Raw genomic sequence first — 9,017 nt, 5'->3', positions numbered from 1 at the left:
AGCAACTTGTTCAGTCTACGTCACACCGCTGTCTCATTTACTACGCTAATAATTTATGTTGTCATCCATCAGCTTTATCAAATAGTTTATTTCAAATGTATATATATTTACAAAAACTGCAGATTTTATTGCATGCTTCAATGCATTGCCAGTTTAATAATATATATATATATTATTAAAATAGGACCATTCTCCGTATAATAAGTTGGCAGAAATTTTTAGTTTCTTTTTCCAGTAAATTTGCATACTTCTCTGCTTCTATCGCTCTCTCCTGCAAACTCCCTGCTGCAACAACAGCATACCCTCGTTTCTCCCTCTCTCTCGAAACGAATCAGTGTTATGTCATCGCCCAACAATCACAGCCGCCCGATCGACCCGAACAGTGGGTTCGACCCGCTAACCAGTACCTACCGGAGCCTGAGACCCTTCGTCCCGCTCCCTCCACCCAAACAACCTCTATCCGTCGTCCAATACTCCTTCTCTCTGCTCCGCTCCTCCGCCATCTGCACCGCCACCACCTTCCTCGTCGATGCCTCTACCGGCCACGGCCTCTCCCACACCGAGTTCCTTTACCGGACCAACTCATTAGCGCGGTATCTGCAAACCCGCTACTCTCTCTCCCGCAACGACGTCGCTTTTATACTCGCACCTCCTTCCCTCCACGTTCCCGTTCTCTACTTCTCTCTATTGTCTCTAGGCGTCGTCGTCTCTCCCGCCAACCCGCTTGGATCCAACTCAGAGGTCTCTCACCAGGTCCGCCTCAGCAGACCAGTCATTGCTTTTACCACCTCCCAAGTTGCCGCCAAGCTCCCTTCCCTCCCAAAAGGAATAGTAATCATCGACTCGCCCGAGTTCATTTCATGGTTGACTCAGCCCTCCGGCCATGGCGGAGACAGCCTAGGATTCATCAACCGCGTCCAGGTAAGTCAGTCGGACCCCGCCGCGATCCTCTACTCTTCGGGCACAACCGGGCGGGTGAAGGGCGTGTTGCTGACACACCGTAATTTGATAGCTGTAGCCACCGGGTTTTACCATTTCCGATTCACCCCTGAGCCGGGACCAGCGCCGCACGCCGTATCTCTCTTCACACTTCCTCTGTTTCACGTGTTTGGGTTTATCATGCTTTTGAAGGCAGCGGCGGCCGGAGAGACGCTAGTGTTGATGGAGAGGTTCGATTTCGTTGCGATGTTGAGGGCGGTGGAGAGGTACAGGATTACTTACATGCCGGTATCTCCGCCGCTAATCGTAGCTATGGTGAAGTCGGAGTTGACGTACGAGTACGACCTGAGTTCGCTCATAATGCTGGGCTGCGGCGGTGCACCATTAGGGAAGGAAGCTGCGGAGAGGTTCAAGAACAAGTTCCCTACTACAGAGATCGTAATGGTAAACAGAGTGTGATCATTATGAATTTAGTTTGGGGTTTTGAGTGGTTAATTTCTGATGTTTATGATGTTATATAATAGGGATATGGTTTGACCGAGTCTTCCGGGGTTGCTTCCCGAACAATCAGACCAGATGAGACAAGAAGACATGGATCAGTGGGTCGTCTAGCTGAAAATACAGAAGCCAAGATTGTTGATCCTGTCACTGGCCAGGCCCTTCCTCCTGGACAGAGGGGAGAGCTTTGGTTGCGAGGCCAGATTATCATGAAGGGTAATTTGTTCTCAGTTCGTTTATGTCTTATATATGTTGCAGACCCTGGAAGTATAGTGATTGATAAGTAGTAGCCTCATTATATATATATATATATATGCACATGCATATATAAAAGGGTTTGGGTAGTGGGTGATTAAGGAAGATGATATTGATGGGTTTAGTACAGGGTATGTCGGAGATGATAAGGCAACTGCAGAAACTTTGGATTCAGAAGGCTGGCTTAGAACTGGGGATATTTGTTCCTTTGATTCTGAAGGGTTCATCTACGTTGTTGATAGGTTAAAAGAATTGATCAAATATAAGGCATATCAGGTGATTTGCTCTCTACCTCTCATCATTGAAGCTTAAAAATTGTTTTCTCTCTAAACTTATATATATATATATATATGTGTGTGTGTGTGTGTGTATATGCAGGTTCCTCCAGCTGAGTTGGAGAATTTGCTTCAGTCCCATCCTGAAATCGTTGATGCAGCTGTAATTCCGTGAGTAAATCTATATATATATATATATATATATATATATATATTTCCCTTTTTCAGTTCGTCTTGCTTTGTTAAATTCTAAAATCATCTAGAACTTGAGAAGAAAACAGTGAAGAATTTCTTGTGTGGATGAAATGTTCGAGAGAGTGAGAGAAAATCCTTAATTGAAGTGTGGGGTATTTATATACAGAACCTAAGCTTTGATTACTTACACTGATGATGATTAATTAATAAAACTAATCTAAACTAATGGCTAACTGTACTAACTGTGTTTGGGAATTACAGGTATCCTGATGAGGAAGCTGGACAGATTCCCATGGCGATTGTGGTGAAAAAACCTGGAAGCAATCTCACTCAGAGTCAACTTATTGACTTTGTTGCCAAACAGGCATGTTTCTCATTCCCCGTATCACATATATATAGTTGATTCAGGATTACTCTTTGCTATCTTGACTTTCATGGAAGCTTTGCAGGTTGCACCATACAAAAAAATAAGGCGAGTTGGTTTTATCAATTCAATTCCAAAATCTGCTGCGGGCAAAACACTGAGAAGGGAACTGGTTGCTCGTGCTGGTGCTGTCTCTCCCAATTCATCTAAATTGTGAATATTATTTTGTCTTTTTTGCTTTTTAATATATAAGATGTTGCTTTAAATATAATATAATATATACATATTTATCCCGGATTTCATATAATAAAATAGGTGGGGGGGTGTTGTTTGGAGATTGAAAGGAACAATGAAATAAATTCAATACGACTTGTCCAACTTCATCTTTTTCAATAATTTATTTCGTCAACCACTTGGTAGATGTTAATCAATTTTCTTAATAAGCATCAAATTGTTACAATTTTATTGATCTGCTTATAAACTAAATCTTTTAAATATTAAAATATATAATATATGATCAAAATATATATATTTTTTTCAAAAACAATGCATTTTAAATTAAAAGTATAAATATTAATTAAAATCAAATAAAACTAATTTTTGTAAATATTTTGTTAAAATAATACCGTATAAAACAAGAAATATTTTAATAATATTAATAAATTAAAGGATTCGTAAATATAGTCTTTATTTTTAAATTTTTGTTGATAATTATAAAAGTAAAATTTATATTCTATAAATTATATTTTAAATCGTCTTATAAGTGCTTAGACAAAGTAAAAAAATAAAAAATAAAAAAATCGACCCGAGAAATTTGAATGAACCAGAAAAAGTTTTGAGCAATACGTCTTCTCCTTCATCCGGCACCGCCTGGTCTCTGTCCGCTTGGTCTTCGCTTAGACTTCTCCTGCAAACTCACTCTCGCAACACATTCTCAGTCTCTCTTCCCAAATCAAAGAAGCACAACGATGTCATCAGGGACAACTCAGAGCGGTTGGATCGATCCAACGAGTCGGTTCGATCCGAAAAGTGGGTTCGACCCTCTAACGGGAGTCTATCGGAGCCTCCGACCTGACAAACCTCTCCCTCCGCCCAATCAACCTCTATCCATCTCTCAATTTTGTCTCTCTCTCTTCCGCTCCTCCGCCACCTGCACCGCCACCGCCTTCGTCACCGATGCCACCACCGGCCTCGGCCTCTCTTTCACCGAGTTCTTTTACCGGACTAACTCATTAGCGCGCTTTCTGCACTCTCATTTCTCTCTCTCCCGAAACGACGTCGCTTTCATACTTGCACCCGCTTCCCTCCACATTCCCGTTCTCTACTTCTCTCTATTGTCTCTAGGCGTTGTTATCTCTCCGGCCAACCCGCTTGCCTCCGACTCGGAGGTATCTCACCAGCTCCAACTCAGCAAACCCGTCATCGCTTTTGCCACTTCCCAGACTGCCCACAAGCTCCCTTCACTACCCAAGGGAATCGTCCTCCTCGACTCACTCGAGTTCCTCTCCTGGCTAGCTCAGCCAGGCTGCGACAGCGGAGACGGCCTCAGCTTCATTGAACGGGTTCATGTGAGTCAGTCCGACCCGGCGGCCATTCTTTATTCCTCGGGGACAACCGGACGGGTTAAGGGTGTGTTGCTGACACACCGTAATCTGATAGCCGTGACAGGTCAAGTTTTGAGGTCAGAAGATGGCAGTGAAGACACTGAGGAGTCGCTGCCACATCCAGTATCTCTTTTCACGCTGCCCCTGTTTCATGTGTTTGGGTTCTTCTTGTTGGCGAAGGCGGTTGCTACAGGGGAGAGGGTGGTGTTGATGGAGAAGTTCGATTTCGAAGGGATGTTGAGGGCGGTGGAGAGGTACAGGATAGTTTACGCGCCTGTATCTCCGCCGCTCGTCGTGGCCATGGTGACGTCAGAGTTGACCGACAAGTACGACTTGAGCTCACTCATGGCGCTGGCCTGTGGTGGTGCACCGCTAGGGAAGGAGACTGTAGAGAGGTTCAAGCAGAAATTCCCCAATGTAGAGATTGTGCAGGTAATCAGAGCTCTTCTTTTCGTTCCATTTCTTCACTTGAAGATTTCGTTCATTTTGTCTTTTTTTTTTTTCTTTCCAGCTTGTGGGTTGGCTTTTCGGTATTTGTTTTTTTTGAAGTTTGATTAATTTTATTTAACGTGATTATCCTGATTGAAGAGTTCTTTTCGGTGTGGGATTACTTCGGGCTCATTTCTTACGTGAAACCATTTTAGTTTGATGGAGAAAGCAAATGTATAAGCAAGTATTGACTTATTTACCTGTTCATTTTATTTGTTTATATATTTCCTGTATATGAATACTTAAGTGTCCTATTCTGTGTATGATTTTTTCCAGTTGAGCTTCAATTTATTTATTCCTCTACTCATCATACTTTTCTTGTTACTTACCCTTAGATTTTCTATACCCAATTTTTATTTTTGTATTGTAACTGTTCCTGATCTTTTTGCAAGTTGATTGAGAAACTCGTATGCTGCATCTTCAATTTATAAGATTTAATTATATTAATCTTGCATTTTGATCGGATGTAAAAGGATTAGATGCATTTAAAAGTTAGCATCCTCTGCCTCTTTTCAACTGCAGTTATAATAGGTGGGTGTGCTCAATGCATGAATTACGAATTATTACTCAACTGGTGAAATTGTTAAGAAACTTTGGTGCTTGTTGTAGGGATATGGTTTGACAGAGTCTTGTGGGGCAGTAGCAAAGACAATAGGGCCTGATGAGGTGCAGCGACATGCTTCTGTTGGGCGACTAGCTGAAAATACAGAAGCAAAGATTGTTGATACTGTAACCGGAAAGGCCCTGCCTCCTGGACAGCATGGAGAGCTTTGGTTACGAGGGCCAGCAATCATGAAAGGTAATCAATAGTTATCTTTCCTGCACTACACTGTGCTTCGCCCTTTCTTTCCTATTTCAGAATTCTCTAAAAAATCACACTGGTTATGCATTGCTCGTCTCATCAGAGAATTGAAAGTGGCAGTAATCTTTGCTTTATTTTATTTTTAAGCCTATGTGGAAAGTTAATCTGTTCTTCAGTAGGACCACCTTTTTGGTTTAGAATAGTGAGATACATAATATATATATATATATTTTATGTCATATGGTAGAGATGGCAATCAGGATGTTCAAGCTGTTTAATTTTAGGTTTTGGGTCATTCAATTTATCAAGTCATTAACTTCTTGGATATTCCTTGTAAATCAACCTTCAAGTACTTGGATATTGGGTTTTCAGGTTTTTCCAGATTTTGAGTCATTTCGGGTCTGGTCTGATCTGTTTACAGCTGAGCTTACCGTTTAGAGTTTAATTGTAGTTTTTATTTTGAGATACTTGGGGGCTCAGGATTATTGCTGGTTCAGATTTTCTGTAATTCAATTAACTTCAGTTTTGAGTAGCAAGTTGTTCAAGTCTTTGATTATTCTAAAAACTTGAATTGTTTGGATATTAGTGCATTTGGGTTGAGGTTATTCTGTTTAGGTTATTAGCTCTTTATTTGGTCCATCAGGCTCAAGTCAGGATTTCAAGTTGGGTAGGTCACGTCAGCTTATCTCTGCTCTGCATAAGCACTAATTATTTTCTATCTCAACATGATTTATTGAGTACCATACATGTCTTCTATTATACCCCTGGATAACATGCTTTTCTTGCCCAATTTCTTGATATCATTGTTGCTCTAGCAAGGTGCCAATACCAAGCACATCCTCTCCTCATATAAAGCTCATTGACTTTTTGTTTGGCAATTGGCTGATCTGAGCTGGCATCATAGATATAATTGTAATTCTTGATATCTTTGCAACTTGATTACTACTTTTTTTTGGACTTGAAATACCACACAACACATATATATGGGTGTTAGCTGAGATGCACATGCAAAGACACAGGCATGCTCACAGGTGCATTCGCATGCATGGACATAGCTGCTCATTGCACATCTGCAATCAGATAATTATTGGGAATAGCCAAAAGAAATAATCTTCTCGATTGAATTTAATTAACTTGGCAAACTTAATCTGTTTTTTTTAGTCGGTTTGATATTATAAAGATTTGATTGATGGGTGTTACAAGATTATCAAATATTTCCTTGTATAATAAAGTAATTGTTAGTAGTTGACTTTCCTTATACATTAGCTTAATTATAAACAGCAAATTAATAGGTTAGTTTATGTTAGTTACCTTACATAGATCCCTCTGTATGTTTATATATCTCTAACCTATTGGAATAAAATCATCAGAAAATATAAGTATACTTTTCTGGTCAATTACAATAAGCAACAAGATGGTTTCAATTACAGGTTATGTTGGAGATGATAAGGCAACTTCAGAAGCCTTGGATTCTGAAGGATGGCTAAGGACTGGGGATCTTTGTTATTTTGACTCTGAGGGTTTCCTCTATATTGTCGATAGGTTAAAGGAATTGATAAAATACAAGGCATATCAGGTGATTGAATTACTTTCTACCTCATCTTTGGAGTTTCACTTGTGAAATTTATTTTCTAAAATTGTTTTTTTCCCTACAACGTGAGGAACGCCATCTCATTTTTGTCTTGAGTTTTCAGGTTCCTCCAGCTGAGTTGGAACATTTACTTCAGTCTCATCCTGAAATTGCTGATGTGGCCGTTATTCCGTAAGTATATATTGTGATCTTTATATGAGAAGTAACATCAGCATAAGTAGATTTCCTCAAGATAGTGAAATGCAACCTAAACCAGAAATCTTTCAATGCTAAAATTTGTACTCCCCTGTTTAATGGTTATGAATCTTCATATCTGAGAAGCACTCAAGAACTCGTGTGGGTAAGAAACTGGTGGATAATAATGGGTGTGGAAGTCATTGAATAAAGCAGAAAACCTTTTAGAAGGCTGATTATCTGATTACTCTTCTTATATATTATTTTAAGTGGAAAAATCTTCACTAAGTCCAGGAGAACGTTCCTGAAATCAAATACCATATGCATAGGGTAATAAGTTCATGATTTTTATAAGGAGTGGGAAGGATGTAACAAGCAGGGCTAAGTCCTTTTTAGACTAATAAGTTCATGATGTTAGTATATACAGATCGGATCATATGTTATTGTACTTTTTCTTTTTCGAAAAATAATAGATTGGATCCTGTTAAAACTCTTAATGGAATTGGTTCAACTCCATTATTTAACATGGTTATCAGATCTAGAGATTTACTAATCTTGGCCGTTGCACTTGTGCGTGAAGGGTATGTTAATATATAAATTGTAGATTAATTTTTTTACAATCAGCTTAAGCTTTTAATAAAATCAGTTTCAGCTCTATTATTTAACACATTGAAGAAAGAAATCTTCTTTCATTTCCATTTATGTGGCTGCTTAACTCCCATAGAAAGTTTATGTTTTGATTAAAAAGTAATGGGTTGATGTCGAGTTCTAGCTTGGTATCAAAGGCTGTAGCAGCTGGCTTGCACTGTACGCAAATTGGGTTTGTTGCATAGAGGGGAGATATATCTTAGCTGACATAATTGAAGGGATAAGTAATATATGATCAGTCTGTTGTAAGCTAAGAAGAGCGTATCGCTACGATTTGTTTCTTCTTAGAAGTTATCCTACTCAACTAATTCTCTCCTACCCATTTGTAATGTGGAAACAGGTATCCGGATGAAGAAGCAGGACAGATTCCCATGGCTTTTGTAGTGAGAAAACCTGGAAGTAGTCTCAGCGAGCTTGAAGTGATGGACTTTGTCACCAAACAGGCATGTCTTAAAATGCATTAGCAGAGTCTTGTTTGTTTAGCTTGGTGAGCAATAATAAATGCTATGGTGCTGAATATCATTTATCATGATTGCACAAGAAGTTGCAGGACTTGATTTCATGTTAGAAGGAAAAACAAAAGAGAAATACCAATATGGTCGTGATAGAAGATCATGATCTCTTATAAACTTCCTTGTATAAATTTGTAACATCTTGACCTCTGCCTTGTGATATAACACTTCGATTTTTATTATGTCTCGGTCTGCAGGTTACACCATACAAGAAAATACGACGAGTTGCTTTTATCAATTCTATTCCAAAATCTCCTGCTGGTAAGATTCTGAGAAAAGAATTGATTAAACTTGCAGTGTCCGGCAGTATGTCCAAATTGTAATCTGGTCCAAGTGGAATGATTTTTCGGAGAGCTTGGCCGGCACTCAGAAAAGTTGTAAGTCATGTAAGATATATCTGTAAATGGCTGTTCTTCAAGTGAACTCGTGATTGTAATTCTTTTGGAGATGCTTATAGAGTATTTATCTTTTTTTTCTTCTTAATTTAAAGGAAAACAAGTAGCTGTTGCTGTTAAATTGAATATAAATTATAATTTAGTTTTATTTAAATTCAAAATAAGTTATAAATTGTTGACGGCTTTAGATTTATCAATGTTTTATATTATATATATGCACATATAATAATAGATTTCACGTTGGATATATTCTTGTCGATATCAACGATGGTGAAA

At 39.0% G+C, this 9,017-nt stretch overlaps 2 protein-coding genes across 2 annotated transcripts; both read left to right on the top strand.

Moving 5' to 3' along the window:
- Positions 1-146: 146 nt before the first annotated feature.
- LOC110820566 (4-coumarate--CoA ligase-like 9) lies at positions 147-2,904 on the top strand. Its single transcript, XM_088210695.1, has 6 exons — positions 147-1,383; positions 1,464-1,653; positions 1,823-1,968; positions 2,071-2,138; positions 2,424-2,526; positions 2,612-2,904. The coding sequence occupies exons 1-6, from the start codon at positions 340-342 to the stop codon at positions 2,741-2,743; spliced, it is 1,683 nt and encodes a 560-aa protein (XP_088066821.1). The 5' UTR covers positions 147-339; the 3' UTR covers positions 2,744-2,904.
- A 397-nt stretch (positions 2,905-3,301) lies between these two features.
- Positions 3,302-8,913, top strand: LOC110820565 (4-coumarate--CoA ligase-like 9). The gene is made up of 6 exons (XM_022050072.2): positions 3,302-4,562; positions 5,229-5,418; positions 6,852-6,997; positions 7,116-7,183; positions 8,175-8,277; positions 8,544-8,913. The coding sequence occupies exons 1-6, from the start codon at positions 3,495-3,497 to the stop codon at positions 8,667-8,669; spliced, it is 1,701 nt and encodes a 566-aa protein (XP_021905764.2). The 5' UTR covers positions 3,302-3,494; the 3' UTR covers positions 8,670-8,913.
- The last annotated feature ends 104 nt before the right edge of the window (positions 8,914-9,017 follow it).

The sequence above is a fragment of the Carica papaya genome, chromosome 9 (assembly GCF_054855325.1).
Source record: "Carica papaya isolate Zhongbai chromosome 9, ASM5485532v1, whole genome shotgun sequence".
Classification (NCBI taxonomy): domain Eukaryota; kingdom Viridiplantae; phylum Streptophyta; class Magnoliopsida; order Brassicales; family Caricaceae; genus Carica; species Carica papaya.
The sequence above is the reverse complement of the archived record's forward strand: the minus strand, read 5'-3'. Positions and strand labels throughout refer to the sequence as shown.

Coding starts and splice junctions, on each gene's coding strand:
- LOC110820566 (XM_088210695.1), top strand. CDS start 340: ATGTCATCGCCCAACAATCACAGCCGCCCGATCGACCCGAACAGTGGG. Junction 1,654..1,822: donor AGGCCAGATTATCATGAAGG/GTAATTTGTTCT, acceptor GGTTTAGTACAG/GGTATGTCGGAGATGATAAG. Junction 2,527..2,611: donor TTGACTTTGTTGCCAAACAG/GCATGTTTCTCA, acceptor GAAGCTTTGCAG/GTTGCACCATACAAAAAAAT.
- LOC110820565 (XM_022050072.2), top strand. CDS start 3,495: ATGTCATCAGGGACAACTCAGAGCGGTTGGATCGATCCAACGAGTCGG. Junction 4,563..5,228: donor CCAATGTAGAGATTGTGCAG/GTAATCAGAGCT, acceptor TGCTTGTTGTAG/GGATATGGTTTGACAGAGTC. Junction 7,184..8,174: donor GCTGATGTGGCCGTTATTCC/GTAAGTATATAT, acceptor ATGTGGAAACAG/GTATCCGGATGAAGAAGCAG.